Here is a 22067-nt window from a genome sequence, read left to right on the forward strand (position 1 = left end):
ATCTATCTATCTATTTATCTATCTATCCATTTATCCATCCATCTAAATTAATGTATGTATGTTTGTTCTACAGATGCTCCTACTGGCCCGATAACAATGGTCACAGGTTGCAAAATCTCAAGATTATACGTTATTTTGAGATGATACTACATTTATGAGTCACTTCTCTTGATCTGAAATCCTATTGAAAATATTGGTTTTCAAAGGTATAGTGTCGGAACGGCACAGGGCAAAATAAATAAAAATATGAGATGTTCATTGTGTATATTGTCCGGTATTGGAGATAAATGGAAGGTTAGAGATCGGTTTCTCTAATAAGGTAAGGCAGGTGTTTCTCAAAGACAGACGACTCTTGACTTCCTTCTGAATTCTTTGATGCCCTCATGCAGGAGCCTCGGATGACATACTTCTTACTCGTCTTCCAAGGGACAACTGGATATGAAAGAAGGAGAGATATATTTGTTTCTTATTCTTTCTAATTTTGACACTAGAATATGACAACACTGATGCCCATGTTTGACCAATTATGTCCTCTCTAGACATTTTAGAGGTCCTCCAGGGAATTCTAGAAGTTCTCCAGTATGATTCTATGGCTAACTTCTAATATACATCAACCACAGCATCAACCTCAAGACAATTCTATGGCCAGCTCCAGTATAAGTTGACGCTATGGTCAGCTTCCAGTATAAGTTGATGCTATAGTCAACTTCCAGTATAAGTTGACGCTATGGTCAGCTTCCAGCATAAGTTGACGCTATGGTCAGCTTCCAGTATAAGTTGATGCTATGGTCAGCTTCCAGCATAAGTTGATACTATGGTCAACTTCCAGCATAAGTTGACGCTATGGTCAACTTCCAGCATAAGTTGACGCTATGGTCAGCTTCCAGTATAAGTTGACTCTATGGTCAACTTCCATCATAAGTTGATGCTATGGTCAGCTTCCTGTATAAGTTGACTCTATGGTCAACTTCCAGCATAAGTTGACGCTATGGTCAACTTCCAGCATAAGTTGACGCTATGGTCAGCTTCCAGTATAAGTTGACGCTATGGTCAGCTTCCAACATAAGTTGACGCTATGGTCAGCTTCCAGCATAAGTTGACGCTATGGTCAACTTCCAGCATAAGTTGACGCTATGGTCAACTTCCAGCATAAGTTGACGCTATGGTCAACTTCCAGCATAAGTTGACGCTATGGTCAACTTCCAGCATAAGTTGACTCTATGGTCAACTTCCAGCATAAGTTGACGCTATGGTCAGCTTCCAGCATAAGTTGACGCTATGGTCAACTTCCAGCATAAGTTGACGCTATGGTCAACTTCCAGCATAAGTTGACGCTATGGTCAACTTCCAGCATAAGTTGACGCTATGGTCAACTTCCAGCATAAGTTGACGCTATGGTCAACTTCCAGCATAAGTTGACGCTATGGTCAACTTCCAGCATAAGTTGACGCTATGGTCAACTTCCAGTATAAGTTGACTCTATGGTCAACTTCCAGTATAAGTTGACGCTATGGTCAGCTTCCAGCATAAGTTGACGCTATGGTCAACTTCCAGCATAAGTTGACGCTATGGTCAACTTCCAGCATAAGTTGACGCTATGGTCAACTTCCAGTATAAGTTGACTCTATGGTCAACTTCCAGGATAAGTTGACGCTATGGTCAGCTTCCAGCATAAGTTGACGCTATGGTCAGCTTCCAGCATAAGTTGACGCTATGGTCATCTTCCAGTATAAGTTGACGCTATGGTCAGCTTCCAGTATAAGTTGACGCTATGGTCAACTTCCAGCATAAGTTGACGCTATGGTCAACTTCCAGTATAAGTTGACGCTATGATCAACTTCCAATATATGTTGACGCTATGGTCAGCTTCCAGTATAAGTTGACGCTATGGTCAACTTCCAGTATAAGTTGACGCTATGGTCAGCTTCCAGTATAAGTTGACGCTATGGTCAACTTCCTGTATAAGTTGACGCTATGGTCAACTTCCAGTATAAGTTGACGCTATGGTCAACTTCCAGTATAAGTTGACGCTATGATCAACTTCCAATATATGTTGACGCTATGGTCAGCTTCCAGTATAAGTTGACGCTATGGTCAACTTCCAGTATAAGTTGATGCTATGGTCAGCTTCCAGTTTAAGTTGACGCTATGGTCAACTTCCAGTATAAGTTGACGCTATGGTCAGCTTCCAGTATAAGTTGACGCTATGGTCAACTTCCAGTATAAGTTGACGCTATGGTCAACTTCCAGTATAAGTTGACGCTATGGTCAACTTCCAGTATAAGTTGACGCTATGATCAACTTCCAATATACGTTGACGCTATGGTCAGCTTCCCAGTATAAGTTGACGCTATGGTCAGCTTCCAGTTTAAGTTGACGCTATGGTCAGCTTCCAGTTTAAGTTGACGCTATGGTCAGCTTCCAGTTTAAGTTGACGCTATGGTCAGCTTCCAGTTTAAGTTGACGCTATGGTCAGCTTCCAGTTTAAGTTGACGCTATGGTCAACTTCCAATATATGTTGACCATAGCATCAACTCCATTATGATTCTGTGGCTAAATTTAATGTATGTTGACTATAGTATCAATTCCAATATGATTCTATGGCCAGCTTCCAATATAAGTTGACCATAGCATCAACTACAATACAATTCTATTGCCAGCTTCCAATATAAGTTGAACATAGTTTCAATTCCAAGACGATTCTATGGTCAGCTTCTGATATAGGTTGACCATAACATCATTTCCAACACAATTCTATGGCCAGCTTTCAATATCAGTTGACCATAGCATCAACTCCAATATGATTTTGAGCCCAGCTTGCAATATAAGTTGCCCATAGCATCAACCCCAGTATGATTCTATGGCTTGTTCCAGTATAAGTTGACCACAGCATCAGCTCCAATATGATTCTATGACCAGCTTCCAATATAAGTCGACCATAGCGTCAACTCCAATACAATTCTATGGTCAGCTCCAATATAAGTTGATCATAGCATCAACTTATATTCTAGAGGTGTGCTCTCTAGAACCAACTTATGTTCTAGAGGTGTTCTCTCCAGAAATCTCCAGCCCATTCAGTAAAAAAGGAAGAAGTTGACCATGGAGTCATGCTGGAGGATTTAGATGATTTATAATGACATTTCACACACGTGTTTTCACACATTCAGACTGCCTCCCCAAATATATACCCCAGCGTGGTGCTTACCTTTCCAATTTTTATCCTGTCCTTTGCTATCTTCATTTGGTCTTGATCTGTTACTTTCCAGGGTCTGTTCTGAAACATCATTTCCTATAGATAGGATAAGAATGGGTACGTGAGGAGGCAGACCTAGATTGCATCTTCACTGCAGACTGAATGCAACTTAACATTACCCAAATTGCCTTGGCTCAATGCTATGGAATCACGAAATCATAGTTTTACAAGTTCTTTAGCCTCCTCTGCCAAAGACTGCTGGTGCCTCACCAAACTACAAATCCCAGGATTCCATAGCATTGAGTTGTGGCAATTCAAATTCCATCAAACTGCAATAAATCACTACTGACCGAGAGGTCATGAGTTCGAAGCCAGAAGGGGCGGAGTGAGCTCTCAGCCATTTAACAGTCTAGCCTGCTGTTGACATAAGCAACCTGAAAGACAGTCGCATCTGTCGAGTAGGAAATTTAGGTCCTGCTTTATGCGGGGAGGCTAATTTAACTAATTTACAACACCATAAAACCGTCCAGCAGTGTGCGGAAGAATGAGGAAGTACTCCATCAAGGACTCGGTGTCACAAGTGGACGATGAAGCAGCATCTCCCCCTGTGGCCAGAATCGAGAATACCTTCATGAAGCTGGAAGCTGGAAAATATTAAATTGCCTCTGTGTCTGTCTATATATGTAGTATGTCTAATAATGGCATTTAATGTTTGCCACGTATATGTGCATTGAGTCCCCTTCGGGGTGAGAAGGACGGAATATAAATACTGTCAATAAATAAATATTATCTACAGTATAGACATGGAAGAAATTTTTTGGACAATGCATATGGCTCATATTAAGCCGGTGGTAGCATAAACAGAGGGGTTCATATAGACCATGGTTCATATACAGTAGAGTCTCACTTATCCAACACTCGCTTATCCAACGTTCTGGATTATCCAACGCATTTTTGTAGTCAATGTTTTCAATATATCATGATATTTTGGTGCTCAATTCGTAAATACAGTAATTACTACATAGCATTGCTGTGTATTGAACTACTTTTTCTCTCAAATTTGTTGTATAACATGATGTTTTGCTGTTTAATTTGTAAAATCATAACCTAATTTGATGTTTAATAGGCTTTTCCTTAATCTCTCCTTATTATCCAACATATTCACTTATCCAACGTTCTGCTGGCCCGTTTATATTGGATAAGCGAGACTCTACTGTACTGTAAATAAATAAATATTATCTACAGTATAGACATGGAAGAAATTTTTCGGACAATGCACAAGGCTCATATTAAGCTGATGGTAGCATAAACAGAGGGGTGCATATAGACCATGGTTCATATAGTAGTGTGTTAAAATAGATAGAGTAGTATAGGAATGTATTATGGGACCATTCATAAAATCAAAAAATGAGTATTTCTAATAAACAGTATTTCAAAATGCCCAACTTGGCCAACATTGTGTATATATGCTAGTCTATAATAAAAAATTTATTTAGAAGAGCTATGCACTGAAGGAGCCTGCAAAAGACAACCTTTGTGGCAACGTGGATGCTGAATATTTTCTGAGTGCGAAACACTTTTATTTGACCACACATCCCTTTACCTTTCTTCCATTCTCTGTGGGCTTTCCATAGCTTCACGACAAACAGAAGGACTATGATAGACAGAACAACAAGCAGCATGGTCACAAGGGCCGGGAGCAAAACGCTTGGCTTCTTTCCCACGATGCTTTCGTAAGTGAGGTTTGCTCCTGCAGATTTGCAGAAAAACATAGGAATTTTAATGCCTTTGAGGACAGTCTCCTAGCAACTGCATCTTGCGCTCTTGAGAGCAGAGGAAACATATGAGTCTTGCAAACACTCCGGATTCGCTCATGATCCTGAATGCTTTTTTGAGACCGTGCAAGTCATTGAGAAACTGGTGAAAGTGTATGCCTCCCTCCTTTAGTCTCTCCACCATATCGAGAGATGGGACTGCAACTCCTATCATTCCCAGTCACAGCGGCTTCATCACATCATCAGAGTGGGTGACATCGACATGATTGTATATACAATTATTTTGCAAGGATTCAGCAGAATTGTGAGTTGTGAATTTTAATCTGCATTTTGGCAGTGGATTTTAACTTATATTTTAACTTTTTGTATCTTGTTTGTCTTTTAATAGTGTTTTATCTCTTATTTTAATGATAATTAATAATAATTATTAATAATTATTAAAATAATAATTATTATTTTAATGATATCCTACCTCAAGCAACAGGGAGAGGCAGGTAATACAATTATTATTGTGTTGTTGGAAGCTTTCATGGGCAGAATCACTGAGTTGCTGTGAGTTTTCCGGGATGTATGGCCATGTACCAGTAGCATTCTCTCCTGACGTTTCACCCACATTTATGGCAGGCATCCTCTGAGGTTGTAGACGCCTCCGAGGATGCCTGCCATAGATGTGGGTGAAATGTCAGGAGAGAATGCTTCTGGAACATGGTCATACAGCCTGGAAAACTCACAGCAACCCAAAAATTACTATTGCAGTAGAGTCTCACTTATCCAACACTCGCTTATCCAATGTTCTGGATTATCCAACGCATTTTTGTAGTCAGTGTTTTCAATATATTGTGATATTTTGGTGCTAAATTCATAAATACAGTAATTACTACATAGCATTACTATGTATTGAACCACTTTTTCTGTCAAATTTGTTGTATAAAATGATGTTTTGGTGCTTAATTTGTAAAATCATAAGCTAATTTGATGTTTAATAGGCTTTTCCTTAATGCCTCCTTATTATCCAACATATTTGCTTATCCAACATTCTGCTGGTCCGTTTATGTTGGATAAGTGAGACTCTACTATACGATTATTATTGTGTTGTTGAAAGCTTTCATGGGCAGAATCACTGGGTTGCTGTGAGTTTTCCGGGATGTATGGCCATGTACCAGTAGCATTCTCTCCTGACGTTTCACCCACATGTATGGCAGGTATCCTCTGAGGTTGTAGACGCAATCCAACAATGACTATTATTATTTTATTATAACACAGCAAATAAGATAGATATGCTGGATTTCGTATCACAAAATCACAAGTTGAACACTTCCCAAGTGTCTAGGACTGTGTGATGAATTTTCGGATGATGCGTGCAGATCCCAGCAGGGTGGCCTTTTGCAGTTGGCAGATCATGATTTTGTCAATGTCTATTGTTTCCAAATGCCAACTGAGATCTTTTGGCACGGCACCCAATGTGCCGATCACCACTGGGACCACCTGCACTGGTTTCTGCCAGAGTCTTTGAAGTTCAGTCTTGAGGTCCTGATAGCGACTGAGTTTTTCCTGTTGTTTTTCGTCAATGCGACTGTCACCTGGGATGGCAACATCAATGATCCAAACCTTTTTCCTTTCCACAACTGTGATGTCTGGTGTGTTGTGTTCCAGAACTTTGTCAGTCTGGATCCAACAATTACTACTACTACTACTACTACTACTACTACTACTACTACTACTACTACTATTATTATTATTATTATTATTATTATTATTATTATTATATTATTATTATTATTTTATTTTTTAAATCATGTACCTAGATATAACATTTTTTATAATCTCAGTTTCCATGGGTCACTATGTGTTTTCAAGTCATTTCGGACCTATGCCAACCTGAAGGCAACCTTATCATGGGGTTATCTTAGGAAGATTGGCATTGCCTTGGCTCAATGCTATGGAGTTAGAGGAGTTCTAGTTTTACAAATTCTTCTCTGCCATAGAGTGCCCGTGCTTCACCAAACTACAAACCCCATGATCCCATAGCATTGAGCCATGGTAATTAAAATGGTGTCAAACTGCATCCTCTTTAAAGTGTAGAATTAAGTAAATTGAACTAATAATTTTAAAATTAGGGAATGGACGTTGAGCTGCCTTAACTTACCATTTGTTGTCTCGGAATTCACCGTTGCTGAATCAAGACTTGTGGGTGGTGTCCACGCAGGAAACTTTCCCTCCGTTGCATTTAATATTTTGAGAGTTCCTTTTAGAAACGGAAGAGAAGGCTTATTATTTTCAACTCCCAGGGGGAATGCATAATGTACTATTGATATTATAGTAAATCACTCTGTTTATAGGACCATAAGAAGAAATTAAACATATAACAACCCTGAAATTAATTTCATTTTGCATTTGGCCAAAAGAAGAGTAGAGCAGTTGGATTTCCCACTGGATTTGGCACCAGATCTCCATTGCTTTCACCTTCATCTATGGAGAGAGTCTTTACATATAACTGAAACTGCACATACTGTATATACTCGAGTATAAGCCTAGTTTTTCAGCCCTTTTTTTAAGGCTGAAAAAGCCCCCCTCGGCTTATACTCGGGTGAGGGTCCTGGTTGGCTTACATTTGGGTCAGCGTATACTTGAGAATATATGGTACATTTATTATTTTCTCTATTATTATTGGTATTATTACATTTATTATTTTACTCTATTATTATTACATTTATTATTATACTCTATTATTGTTGCTACTATTACATTTATTTTACTCTATTTTTATTATTATTAATAATACATTTATTATTTCACTCTGATCTTATTATTATTATTACATTTATTATTCTACTCTATTTATTATTACATGTATTATTTTCCTTTATTTATTTATTTATTATTATTATTATTACATGTCTTATTTTGCTCTATTATTATTAAAAGGATACATAAGCACATTTACATTGGAGAAGATTAGAATAATGATTTGATCAGAGTTGGACAGTCTTATCTTAAATTAGAGCTTGATGTAAATATTCAAAAACATTTAACCTACTGATGCCTCAATTAATGTAATTTTTTGGTACTTATTTTTATTTCTGAAATTTCCCACCCTCGGCTTATACTTGAGTCAATGATTTCCCAGTTTTTTTGTGGTAAAATTAGATGCTTCGGCTTATATTCAGGTTGGCTTATATTCTAGTATATACAGTAATTTATTGGTCTACTTTAGTTTAAAAGATGGTCACTGTTCTTAACTTACCATTACTGATGGTGGAATTAAAATTCAAGGTAGATTCTTCTGTAATTGTGGACAGTGTTGGCATTGTAAGGTTCCCTTCTGTGGCATTGAATATTTTGTCTGATGCTGCAGAAATAGAAGAGCATTACGCCTTTTCTCACTGTCTCTTGTCATGAACGTACATACACATTTTGGTGACGTTTTGTTCTTGATGGCATTTTGCTCTTACCTGTGTAATTCGGAGAATTCCTAAGGGTTACTGTACTGAATTCAGTGGCATTTGGAGCGAGGTCTGTACTAGATTCTGGAAAACAAATATATTATTTGTTTATTTACAGCATTTATATTCCGCCCTTCTTTCTCACCCCGAAGGGGACTCAGGGCGGATCACATTACACATATAGGCAAACATTCAATGCCTTTTAACATAGAACAAAGACAAACAAACATAGGCTCCGAGCGGGCCTCGAACTCATGACCTCCTGGTCAGAGTGATTCATTGCAGTTAATTGCAGCTGGCTTGCTCTCCCGCCTGCCCCACAGCCTGGGCCTATTATTTCAAAATTGCTTGTTTCGTCACAGAAGGCAATATTTAACTCATGTTATCAACACACTTCTGGTGTCAAAGACTGGCCTTAATCCAACGGTTAGTCCCAAATAAAGTAGATCTTTTGAATAATTTGGATGTACACTTATCAAGCTCACCTTGGTTCTAACATTTCTTTAATTTCTTTTGATATAATTTGGGCTTGCTCACCAGTTACCCTATATGGCATTGATGATATAGGTTTTGCTTCTCCCGTATTTATCCTATGACTCACTAGATTTGTCCTCCCGGGCACATTCGTAAAAACATCCTGGTATGCCATTAACACTCTCTCCAATTGGCACCTTTGCTCCTTGGACAATTCTAAACAATTAGACAAATCCGGTATCACACTATTTTCATTCAATTCTCCCCACTCTGATAATATATAATCTTTTAAATTCATTTCTACTGTTTTGAAAACCATATTAGCTCTCGTATAATACGGTTTCATTCTATTTACATGTAATGTTTTACCCTTTCTTACATCATCTCCTTTAGCTACAATATAATTTACATTAGATAATTTTTTTATTACAATATATGGTCCTTCCCACGCCATCTCCATCTTCTTCTTTGCTCTTGGCTTCAACAGTAAAACTTTATCTCCTTCTTTAAAACTTCGATGTCTCGCACTGGCATCAAAGTTCTCCTTCTGCTTACGTTGAGCTGTCTTTAGTTTTTCCAACGCTACATCTTGAATAATGTTCATATAACTCCATAAATTCTCAATATAATCTATTACATTCTGTTCTTCAATCTTCTCTTCTCCAGTCCATGTAGCATACAAAATGTCCATTGGTCCTCTTACTTTTCTGCCAAATAAAAGTTCAAAAGGGCTATACCCTGTACTTTCTTGTGGAACTCCACGGTAAGCAAATAAGAAATGTTGTAACTGTTTATCCCAATCATTTAGATTCTTACAAGCATAGGTTTTTATCATGTGTTTCAGAGTCTTGTTAAAATTCTCTACCAATCCATTACTTTGTGGATAATAGGGTGTCGTATCAAAGCGTATTGACTGAATCAAGAACAAATCTAACAATTGCATTCTGGTTAGGTAGGTAAAGATTTTCACTATAAGTAGACAGAAATCTATAAATGCACGTATAGATAAAGTTGTCCTATTACTAGCTAATATACAGATTAGAACAATGGTAACAGACTAATTACAATCATTACAGGCGCATGAGAAATGAACAAATGAAGACTGTTTACAACATTACATCAAACATTATATTCATGCTTGTAACAGATAAGTATATTCAATGACTGAGTTCAATACTTTGAATTTCAGTATTGTCCCAATGTCTTAGGAATGCATGGTCAGTGAATTAAATAAAACAACTGATAATTTCTTCTGTAAATTGTGGTTCACACCTCAGATAAATTTAGCATTGTCCCATGTAAATTAACGTCTCGGAGATGCGTATAAAGAAATGTAAAACATAAAGAAGTGTAAAACAACAAGGGTTCCCGGGTATTTTGTGATCCTTGTTTCTGGATAAATATCCCTTCTTCAGGTAACTTCTGAGGGTTCTTTCATGCGTTTGTAGTAGAATCTCCTGGAGCTTTTTTAAATTCCACTAAGGAGTTTGTGGATCTGCTATAGACCTTCAACTGTGCATAGTGATCACAAATGAAAGGCAGAAGGATCACTATCCACAGTTGAAGGTCTATCCCAGATAGACCCATTGCAAACAATGAGACTTGCATAAACAGCAAAGAACAACTCCCATTCATTTCACTGGGTCTGCTCAGGATGGAAATAAAATGAGATGGATTATCAAAGGGAAATAAAATCTGCAGGTTTAATTTTTGTCGTATTCCTCAAAATGCTGCCCAAAATCTGGACTACCATTTACCCGAAAATGGATTAAATGTTTTTCCGTGTTCCCAGATACTGGCTGCTACAAATTCAACTAGTGTTATTGACCAAAAATACTATTCAGTGGCCTCTGCACTTACTGAAAGGTTTGAGGTATAATGTTGCTGTTAAGTTTCCTCCTCTAAGTGCTTCATGGTGAATAATGCAAGTAAAGGAAGACATCTGGGTGTATTTACGGACTGTGAGGATGGTGGTTGAATTGTATTTCTTGGCATCCCGTTGGTGTTCAGAGTCACCTGTAATGAAAAAGGAACAATGACACCTTTAGATCATTTTTTTAAAAATATAGAACTTTTAGCTGAAAGTGAGTAACTTGCAAATATTTCCTTGCCAAGTATTTTGAAGGAAAGAGATTTGAGGAGAAGCAAAATTTTTGGGACAAGACTTTGAAATCGGAAAAGAAAACGACCTCCAAAATTTATGGGAAGTCATTAGAGTGGGAAATGGAAACCGAACCAATTAAGGAGTGTATGATAAAATGGGCGAAAAATTTGGGGAAATCGATACAATTGGAGGAATGGGAAAAAAGTTGGAATACTAGACTAAAATTCACTTATGCGACAGACATGAAAGAAAATTGGATTAAAATATTTTATAGATGGTATTGGACACCCCAAAAAATTTCAAAATTTTACAAAAGGACATCCAACAAATGTTGGAAGTGTGGGGAACAGGTAGGGACCTTTTTCCATTGCTGGTGGACCTGCAAAAAATCTAAGGAAAGAAATCTAAGGAAAGAAAATCTATTGGAAAGAAATTCATTATAAAATTCAAAAGATGTTGCAAATTAGAATAGATCTGGATCCAAAATACTTCCTTTTAGGGATGCTAAATATAGGAAAAGACAGAAACAAGGAAATTTTATTCTATTATCTTACAACCGTAGCTAGAATGACTTTTGCCAAATGCTGGAGAGATAAAGAAATTCCGGAAATAAGGTGTTGGATAAATAAGATCTGGGAAATAATGAATATGGAACAGTTAACATATTTATTAAAAAACAACCAAGGAAGACCAAAAAAACAGACAGATTGGGAAATGGTCAAAAGTTACTTAAAAGAAGAAGAATTCAAAGTAATTATTTAAAATGAGATAGAAGACAAAGTCTGCATAGCAGCAGTATATGTAAAAAATTAGCAATGTGTAAAATAGAGACACTAGAGTGTGATGATGGAGGAGATGATGGCTAAAACTTCTTTTATGTAAGATGCTGTGTAAAAGATGGAAGTCAATTTTATGTGTTTTTCCTTCCTTTTTTCCCTCTCTTCTTTCTCTTTTTTCTTTTCTTCTTCTTTTTCTTCATTCTTCTTTTTTCGTTGTTATATCTCTTCCCCAATTTTAATTGTATGTTGTTGTTGCTGTTTTTGTTATTAATTTTATGTTGTAAAGCATTAATAAAAATTTATTGCAAAAAAAAAAAGAAAAAAGGAAAGGGCCCAAATGGTGTGTTGTTTGGAGTGTCGGATCTTGGGCAAGTCATAATTTTTCATCCCAAGAGGAAGTCAATGGCAAACTTTCTCTGACTATATAGACTTCCAACCACTTTGATTTAAGGAAGGCTGTCGAAAGGGCATTGCAATAAAAACATTAAATAATTTAAATGTACCAAAGAGTTCCACCCCGTTGTCCAGCATCCATGTAACCTGAGGAGGAGGTTTACTTCCCCAGGTGGAGCATTTCAATACGATCTTGGCTTCTTCCTTGTGACTCCTGGTTCTTAATGCTTCCAAAAGAGGTTGAGAAGGAGCAGCTGCAACAAGAAGGTTTGGAGACTTCAATCTTTCTACTGTGATAATAAAAAGATTCTGGTCAGCTTCCAACGCTTAAAAATCTCCAGACATTATAGCAAGGGTAATACCCTTGTCTTAGCGTGTTTGTTAAGCAGGGTAAGGCCTGGTAAGTATTTGGATGGGAGACCAGCAATGAATACGAAGTGCTGTGAACTATATTTCAGAGAAAGGAATTGGCCAGACAACCTTGGAGTATAATAATAATAACCATAATAATGATAATAATAACCAGTGTAGGTGGTCCTGGTGGTGATGGGCACACTGGGTGCCATGCCAAAAGATCTCAGCCGGCATTTGGAAACAATAGACATTGACAAAATTATGATTTGCCCACTGCAAAAGGCCACCCTACTGGGATCTGCACGCTTCATCCAAAAATACATCACACAGTCCTAAACACTTGGGAAGTGTTCGACTTGTGATTTTGTGATACGAAATCCAGCATATCTATCTTGTTTGCTGTGTAATAATAATAATAATAATAATAATAATAATAATAATAATAATAATAATAATATACATCACACAGTCCTAGACACTTGGGAAGTGTTCGACTTGTGATTTTGTGATACGAAATCCAACATATCTATCTTGTTTGCTGTGTCATAAAATAATAATAATAATAATAATAATAATAATAATAATAATAATAATAATAATAATATACATCACACAGTCCTAGACACTTGGGAAGTGTTTGACTTGTGATTTTGTGATACGAAATCCAGCATATCTATTTGTTTGCTGTGTCATAATATAATAATAATAATAATAATAATAATAATAATAATAATAATAATAATAATATACATCACACAGTCCTAGACACTTGGGAAGTGTTTGACTTGTGATTTTGTGATACGAAATCCGGCATATCTATTTGTTTGCTGTGTCATAATAATAATAAAATAATAATAATGATAATAATAATAATAATAATAAGTTTATTTTTATACCCAGCCTCCATCTCCCCAGAGGGACTCGGGGTGGCTTACACAGGGCCAAGCCCAGATAATTACAGTCAACAGAAAATAAAACACATCAAAATAAAATATAGTTAAGAAAACCCTATGAAATACATAGGGCTGCACTAGGTCCTGAAGGGACATACGCACTACCCTAAACATAAGTTGGCTCAGGCATCATCCACATCATCTCTTCCAATTTCCGCATTCTTCCCACACACTAACAGCCCATAATTCAAGGACTCACCTAAGACAATGACATTCACTTGCTTTCTTTGGATTATATCACTGTAGTAGAAACATGTGTAGAGCCCTTCGTCTTGCATTGTTACATTGGACAGAGCAATGGATAGAGCATCCTCTGAATAATGGGTAAGTTTATACCTCTGGTCTCTTAGACCTGTAGAAAAGAAGAAGAGAAATAAGCAATATGGAATGAACTAACCTTCTTACAGAGGTCACACATCCATTGCACTGACATCTTATAAAAAATGACTTGGATGATGAACTGATGTTGTTGATAATTGCCGTCAAGTCAATTTCGACTTAGGTCGACTTCATGAATGAGACACCACCAAGTCCCTTTATCCTCAACCTTGCAGATTTCTAGACTCAGACATCTGTGGCTTCCATGATTGAGTCCATCTATATGGAATGTGGTCTTCCTCTTTTCCTATGATTGTCTACCGATGACGTTTGGTGAATGAGAGACCTCTAAGTCAACCTGTCCTCATCAGCCCTGCTTAGGTGACATGGGACATCCATCCATGGCTTCCATGACTGGAACATGGTCTTCTTCTTTTTCTGTTGCTTTCTACCTAACCAAACATTTTTTTCCAAAATGAGTCATGTCTTCTCATGCCACAGCCAAAGTATGATGGCTTTCATTTAGTCAATTTGGCTTCTAGGGGGAGTTCAGGTTTGATTTGTATTAAAATCCATTCATTTGTCTTCTTTTCAGTTCCAGTATCCTCAAAAATCCCAATTCCAAATGAGCATTTTCTTCTTACCAGCCTTCTTCAAGGTCCAACATTCACATCAATGCATAGAAATGAGGAATACGATGGCACAGACCATCCTAACTGAAGTCTTCACTCATACATCTTCAGGATATTGTCTAGTTCCTTCATGGCTTACTGTCATGATCTCCAGTCTTTGATATCTCCGGTCGGCTGACAAAGAACAGATGCCAGCCATAAAACGGGCCAGCCATAAAACCTCAATTATCCTCTGGTATGTGAGAGCCCCTATATAAATGGGCCAAAGAGAAGGTATTCTGTACAAATTGTCAGGTTTTCTTCTCCCAGTTGTGCTGTGGGTCAGTCTTCCACCAGAAAAAGCACCAAGACACATGCTGGTAGATTCCAACAGGTTTTATTGTACAGAATACCAGAACCTTCTCTTTGGCCCATTTATATAGGGGCTCTCACATACCAGAGGGTAATTGAGGTTTTATGGCTGGCCCGTTTTATGGCTGGCATCTGTTCTTTGTCAGCCGACCGGAGATGTCAAAGATTGGAGATCATGACACTTTCCTTCTGAACCCTAAGATGGTTAATGCACTTTAAGACTCCTGGAATCTGTAGTTTGGTGAATCAACAGTATCCTTTGGCGGAGAAGGCTAAAGACCTCATAACACTACATCTCCCATGATTCATAGCATTGAGCCATGACAGATAAAGTGATGTCAAAGTGCATTTATTCTACAATATAGATGCACCCTGAGTCTTCTGATTTCTTCATTGCAGTCTCCATTCTGCTCAATGGCTGAGCCAAACCATGGAAAGTCTTGAACTACTGTATTTCAATGACGAATTGTACAATATGACTAATTGCACGGTATGAGTCATACACGCCAACAAAGAGGGAGAGAAGGAAAACCCACACTTGCTTTGTTCTGGTAGAAGAGCAACGCTTGTTTGTGTCTGTGGGGCTTGGGAGGGGGGCATGGACTTTCTCTTGCACTTACCTCGGTATTTGTTTAAAAAAATCACATAGCCCTTTGGGTTTTTCCATTCCAGAGTCGGTCTGTGATGCCAGGAGGGAGTAGCAGCAACTCTACAGTCCAGGTCTAGAGTATCTCCCTCTATGACTGTTACAGTTTCCTTGAGGGTCTCTTGCAAAGCCCCTGACAAAAGAAAAGATATGTGATCCGTCCATCACTCCAAGCTAAACAAAAGAATGAGTCCCCTGAGATGTCAAAAGAGCAAATTTTTCTGTTTAGACTCATGATAGAAACACATTTAAAATCTTATTACTTATAACACACACAAACACACATGCCATTTTAGTATCATTGCTCCCTCTATTAATGAACTCCAGTGGTAATAGTTAACAGACTGTAGCAAAAATGGGAACACAAAAGAGGAAGAAAAACAAGGATGCATACAATATTTTTACATAATTTTGTGCACGAAACAAAGTTAGTGTGCATTGAATCATCAGGAAACAAAATTGTCACTATCTCAGCCACTCATGTGGGCACTTTGTGATTTTGTACTATTTGGGCTTTTAGAGTTCCAGATAAGGAGTGTTCAGCCTATATCTATATCTACACACATATACATATATGCGCGCACACACACACACACACACACACACACTTATACAACCTGTTGAACAAGCTGTTTACTGATCTATCTATCTATCTGTCTGTCTGTCTGTCTGTCTATATATAAATGTAATGTTCGTTTTACTATGGAGTAAACAACAAAACCACTAAACCAAATCACACCAAATTTGGTCACAAAACACATAGTCATCCAAAATATGTCTTTCAATTTAAAAAAAAACCTAGAAAATAATCCAAATTACAGAGGATGAGGAAGAGCCTTTCTCCCCTTAACTGCCAGTTAGAAAGGTAGGCTCTGCTGGATTATATGGCAGTGTAGACTCGCCCTTCCACATAGCTATATTACTCAGAATGCCAAGGCAGATAACCCACAGTATCTGCTTTGAACTGGATTATCTTGAGTCCACACTGCCATATAATCCACTTCAGTGTGGATTTTATACAGCTGTGTAGAAGGGGCCTCATATAATCCAGTTCTAAGCAGATAATATAAGATTATAAATATAGTATGTAATAATTATTGTGGTATAATAACACAAAACAATATAATCTATAAAACCAGGACAGTAAATAAAGAGCAACATTCTGAAAGAAGGGAAATTGGGAATTCCAGAATGGAAAAAATCAGGGCCAGCTAACATTTCCCAACAAAGGATTCCCCGAGGCAGGAAGCAGCCAGGCTTGGAGGCTGCAAGGCCTTTAAATGCTAATCAAGGTGGCTAATTGCAGCATTCATACCTGCCACACCGAGATTATTAATTGCTATTCAAACCGGCCAACCAAGGATTCTGCAAGGTAGAAAGCAGCCAGGCTTGCAAGCAGCAAGGCTATTCAGTGCTGTTCAACCTGCCAACCATGATTTCTCCTAGGTGAAAAAAACCCCAGGCTTTGAAGCCACAAGGCTACTCCATCCCATTCAACCTGGCCTAGCAAGGATGCCCTATGGAGAAAGCGGCCAGGCTTTTAAGCTGCAAGATTATTCAGTGCAGTTCAAGCTGGCCAAACAAGGATTCCCCTACAAAGGAAGTAGCCAGGCTTCAAAGCGGCTCTTTGATTGAGGGTGCTACTCCAGCTACTCTAGAAAACGGCCAAGCTTTGAGGCTGCAAGGATATTCACTGCTATCCCACCTGGCCAACAAATGATTCCCATAAGCTACAGCCACGCGTGGCTGGGCAAAGCTACTGCATGAATAAAATAATAAGTTTACAGCAGAAGGGAAACAATGACAGATAGGACATTCCTTATCCAGAATTCCTAAATCTCAAATACTCCACAACTTGCAATTGTCCATATAGGTGTCTGGGATAGTGACACCTTTGCTTTCTGATCATTCAATACATAAACTCTGTTCATAATCGCCTTCAGTCTATGAAGCATAAATGGACTTCATGTTTAGATGTGGAGCCCAACTCCAAGGCATCTTACCATGTACATTAATGCAAATGCAGGGACTCTAGAATTAGGAAGAAAAATCCAAAATTGAAAAGACTTCTAGTCCCAAGCATTTTGAATACGGGATCTCAACCTGTATAATAATTCAAAAGTTATGTAGCATGTTATAGTCCAATGAATGCTCTGCAGCATGAGCTTTTATAGACAATAGCCCATAACATCACATGGATGAAATGCCGTCTACAATTCCATGTACAGTAAAGTCTCACTTATCCAACATAAATGGGCCAGCAGAATGTTGGATAAGCAAAAATGTTGGATAATAAGGAGGGATTAAGGAAAAGCCTGTTAAATGTCAAATTATGTTATGATTTTACAAATTAAGCACCAAAACATCATGTATTACAACAAATCAATAAAAAAGCAGTCCAAATGATGGTAATGTTACGTAGTAATTACTGTATTTATGAATTTAGCACCAAAACATCACAATATATTGAAAACATTGTCTCAGAAAACATTGGCTACTAACAAATTGACTACAAATAAAGATAGAATTGCATAAAATGAACTTACTGTAGCAACATTGTTGGAAATTAAATCCATAAAAAGTTCAATCCTAGCTGCCTAGAGAAACAGCTGTGGATCGGGGTGGGAGGCAAACTGCGTTGGATAATCCAGAATGTTGGATAAGCGAATGTTGGATAAGTGAGAGTCTACTGTACTGTATACATGTAACGTGTATGGTTTGCTTCTTACTATGTACAGTCTGCCGTCAACCATGAATACTACTGAATGCATGAATTTGATATGAGAATATACTTTAGAAGCTAAAGGAAAGTGTTGTGAAGCTACAGTAAAATATTCAGAAACATCAACACGTTCATGCTGTCAGCGGCTGAGAAGGCTGCTTTGGTGTTTTTCCATGAGACCTTTCTATAACTTCACTATTTCCTGCCGCAGACATTAGGTGGGGCGCAGCGGGGAGGAGGACATGTCAGTTCACAAGGCTTTAACAGATACCACAAGGAAACACGCAAGCGACAGCATCATTTATGGAAGTCCTTTCCATGTGACGCACTAGAACATCCAGGGTGAACACAGATGGATGTGGTCACCATTAAGCACCACTGGCCAGGAAATTCTTGAAGTCCATATTGATAAAGGAATGAAAGATGGTCAGAAGATAACTTTCCATGGTGAAGGAGACCAAGAACCAGGGTTGGAGTCAGGAGATATCATTATTGTCTTAGATCAAAAAGATCATTCTTTGTTTACAAGACGAAATGAAGACTTGGTCATTTTCCATGGACATTCAACTAGTTGAGGCACTGTGTGGGTATCAAAAACCAATTGCAATGCTAGACAATTGAACCATAATCGAACCACTGTGATGGTCCAGAATAAAGGGAATTGACACTCAATCCACTGAAATGGACTCTAAAGGCATCAGATCCTGTTTGGACTTGGAAGCTAAGCAGCATCAGCCCTGGTTCATCTTCGGATGGGATACCGTTGATAAATCCCAAGTTCTGTAGTCTGTATTTCAGGGGAAGGAACTGGACAAACCGCCTCTGAGTACTCCTTGCCCAAGAAAACTCTGTGATGCTCATATAATGTAATTTTACTGGTATCTCGGCTTATACTGGAGTCAATTTTTTTATATAATATATAATATTACCCTATAATGATATAGTACAATATAGTAATTTAATGCTGATATTGTGCTATGCTAATAATATAATGTATGTACATTTGATTTGTAAGCCGCTCCGAGAGTGGGATATAAATGTAGTAAATAAATAAATAAATAAACAAACAAATAAATAAATGTTTCCCCAGTTTTTTGTGGTAAAATTAGGTGCCTCGGCTTATATTCGGGTCAGATTATATTCGAGTCTATACGGTAAGTGCTCTTTTTACCAAGACCTTCGTAAACATTTTATAAATCCAATTTTAGAAAGTTTACCAGGGAGATCTGTAAGGTTTTATGTTGATTATCTTTTGGCAGACCAAGACCCCAAAATTACTGCCAAAGTTGCTAGCTTTTGTGCAGCAGCTATAGCTTGTCGGTGCAAGATGTTGCCAAGGTTTTAGTAGGTTTTAATATTTACTTCACCATTTACCTTTGCCATTTTAGCATATAAATGTTTTATATCATTTTAACTACCACATTCAATACTGTGTTTTAACCTTGTTCTTCACTGTGTTTCTTAATATCTAATTGCATATGTTTCTATGCTGTTCTGAGGCTTGTACATTTTATGTTGCTGGTCATCGACCGTAATAAATAAATATATATATTAGACATGACCAAAAAATCATTTTGAATCGTATATCGGAATTATTTCGGATTGTTCTCGCTTTTTGATACGCATTCCGAGACATTGTCTCACAGCGCAACCAGCAATGTAATTCGAACCATTGTTGGCCCATTCTCTAATTGTCTCTTAATGTTTCATTAATTTTTTCACCCCAAATTTTTTAAAATATATTTTTTAAAATATTTTTAAAAAATATTTTGTTTCTGCAAGCTACCTAGAATGGGAGCTTAGCGCAGCCTAACATGGCTGCCACTCCCCAGCCAATCAGAAGCTTCTACGATGGACGCAAAGGTGGGGGCTAGGGTTGATGAGGATAGCCCTGTAAAAGTCCCCCCGGTTCCTTTTTTTTTTTTTGGCGATTGCGCATGCGCGTCCGCCATTTCAGAAGCATTTAGAATCATTATGAATTTTCGGAAATATCCGAAATTTTTGGGTGAAAAAATCGGAAATACTTTCTATACCGAAGCGCCAGTGCCCCCTACTTTAGAAATGAGAATTGAAACATTTTTTTCATCGATCGGACATGCCTAATATATATATATACGGTAAGTCAAGATGCTCTTAAGTTGAGGTTCCACTGTAAATGCTATTTCAAATTTCATGGTATGGCAGTGAAGACTTAGCCTCAGTTTGCAGCAGCTGAAACAAGTTTGGAACAAAAGTGGAGGAGGATGGAAACTGGGACATTCTGAAAGCAGCTAGGAAAGTGGGATGACAGAGGATCAAACACTGCCAAATTAGAACAATATGATTTTCAGAGCAATTTGCACAGAAGAGGCATATAGAGTGCAGTATAGCAATCCCAATGGCATGTGCTACCTACCTTGCAGTGGCAACACCAAAGCCAACACGGAGAGCATGGCAGCGAAGGGCATGGTGTTGTGCGTGTCGGTCTCTTGCATCAAAGGCAGCCCCTGGGAGAAACACGGGCCACTTTCTCTTTGCTTCTGAACCCCAGGGTCGGGTGCAGCTGGGGCTTCCTCCTTTTCAAGGGGCCAGAAAGCAGCATGTGCCGTGACTTCACCAGCCACAACCTCTGCCCACTTTCCTTTTGCTGCTCCCACCTCTCTTCACACCTTGCAGACGCTTTCCTCCTGCGGCTGAAGGCAGGAAAGTCCTCTCTCCCTTCAGCATCTGGCCAGTAACTCACACCAGACAGCTCCAAAGTGTGATCTTGAAAGATTACTTTCCTTGGTTGTTTTGTATATGTTTTGAACAAACCACCCACACAGTGAGGTAACTGGTGTTTCCCTCTGATTGTAGTGAAGTGGACAACTTCACTAAAATCCCCATGTTCCTGGACCTAACATTCAGAAAATTGTATTCGTTCTTATTCCTGCCATCACATCGGCTGTTTTCTTTCCTTGAGACTGACACATTTTTGCGGGGCATCTACGCCGTAGAATTAATGCTGCTTGACACCACTTTTACTGCCATGGGTCAACAATATGGAACCGTGGGAGTTGTAGTTTGGTGAGGCACCAGCCCTTGAAAACTGCAAACTGGATTGCTGACCTGAAGGTTGTTGGTTCGAATCTGCGAGACGGGGTGAGCTCCCATCTGTCAGCTCTAGCTTGCGTGGACATGAGAGAAGCCTCCCAGCAGGATGGTAACATATCCAGGCATCCCTGGGCAACGTCTCTGTAGATGGCCAATTCTTTCACACCAGAAGCGACTTTCAGTATGTTCTCAAGTCACTTCTGACACGATAAAAATTGCCTATTATTTTATTATTTGTTTATTTATGCCCCACTTTTTCTCCCCACAAGGAGACGCAAAACAAATCCTAAAAACTGGCTGCACTCCAGTGTCTCTATGTCCTAACATTTAAAGCTTGGCTGCTTCCTACCTGGGGGAATCCTTTGTTGGGAGGTGTTAGCTGGCCCTGATTGTTTCTTGTCTGGAATTCCCGTTTTTGAGCGTTGTTCTTTATTTACTGCCCTGATTTTAGAGTTTTTTAAAATACTGGTAGCCAGATTTTGTTCATTTTCATGGTTTCCTCCTTTCTGTTGAAATTGTCCACATGCCCGTGGATTTCAATGGCTTCGCTAAAGGATTCCCCCAGGCAGGAAGCAGCCAAGCTTTGAAGCTGCAAGGCTAGTCAAGGTGATAAATTGCAACATTAACACATGCCTCCAACAGACAAGAGTTCTTTCTCCCGCTCTGGACTTTATTCTACAGATATATAAACCCCACTTGCCTAGTTTCCAACAGACCTCACAACCTCTGAGGATGCCTGCCATGGATGTGGGTGAAACGTCAGGAGAGAATGCTTCTGGAACATGGCCATACAGCCTGGAAAATTCACAGCAACTCACCATGCTTTTTTTGTACTTTTTCTGGTCTGTGGCTAAAGTT

General features: G+C 38.5%; 1 protein-coding gene across 1 annotated transcript; it reads right to left on the reverse strand.

Annotated features, from left to right (window-relative positions):
• Window positions 1–238: 238 nt before the first annotated feature.
• Window positions 239–21567, reverse strand: crtam (cytotoxic and regulatory T cell molecule). The gene is made up of 11 exons (XM_062961242.1): window positions 20533–21567; window positions 15390–15581; window positions 13668–13820; window positions 12272–12415; window positions 10746–10901; window positions 8421–8495; window positions 8213–8317; window positions 7115–7213; window positions 4797–4943; window positions 3206–3289; window positions 239–432 (listed from the first exon to the last, which is right to left on the reverse strand). Exons 1-11 carry the CDS (start codon window positions 20609–20611, stop codon window positions 296–298), a joined length of 1371 nt encoding a protein of 456 aa, XP_062817312.1. The 5' UTR covers window positions 20612–21567; the 3' UTR covers window positions 239–295.
• Between the last annotated feature and the right edge of the window lie 500 nt (window positions 21568–22067).

This window comes from Anolis carolinensis, unplaced genomic scaffold (assembly GCF_035594765.1).
Source record: "Anolis carolinensis isolate JA03-04 unplaced genomic scaffold, rAnoCar3.1.pri scaffold_8, whole genome shotgun sequence".
NCBI classification, from domain to species: Eukaryota; Metazoa; Chordata; class Lepidosauria; order Squamata; family Dactyloidae; genus Anolis; species Anolis carolinensis.

Bases quoted from the DNA above. Each gene is read 5' to 3' on its own strand.
- crtam (XM_062961242.1), bottom strand. From the start codon at position 20,611: ATGCAAGAGACCGACACGCACAACACCATGCCCTTCGCTGCCATGCTC. The intron at 8,318-8,420 runs GTAAGAGCAAAA...CTATTTCTGCAG, and splicing joins GAATTCTCCGAATTACACAG to CATCAGACAAAATATTCAAT. The intron at 3,290-4,796 runs GTAAAGGGATGT...TCCTATCTATAG, and splicing joins CCACAGAGAATGGAAGAAAG to GAAATGATGTTTCAGAACAG.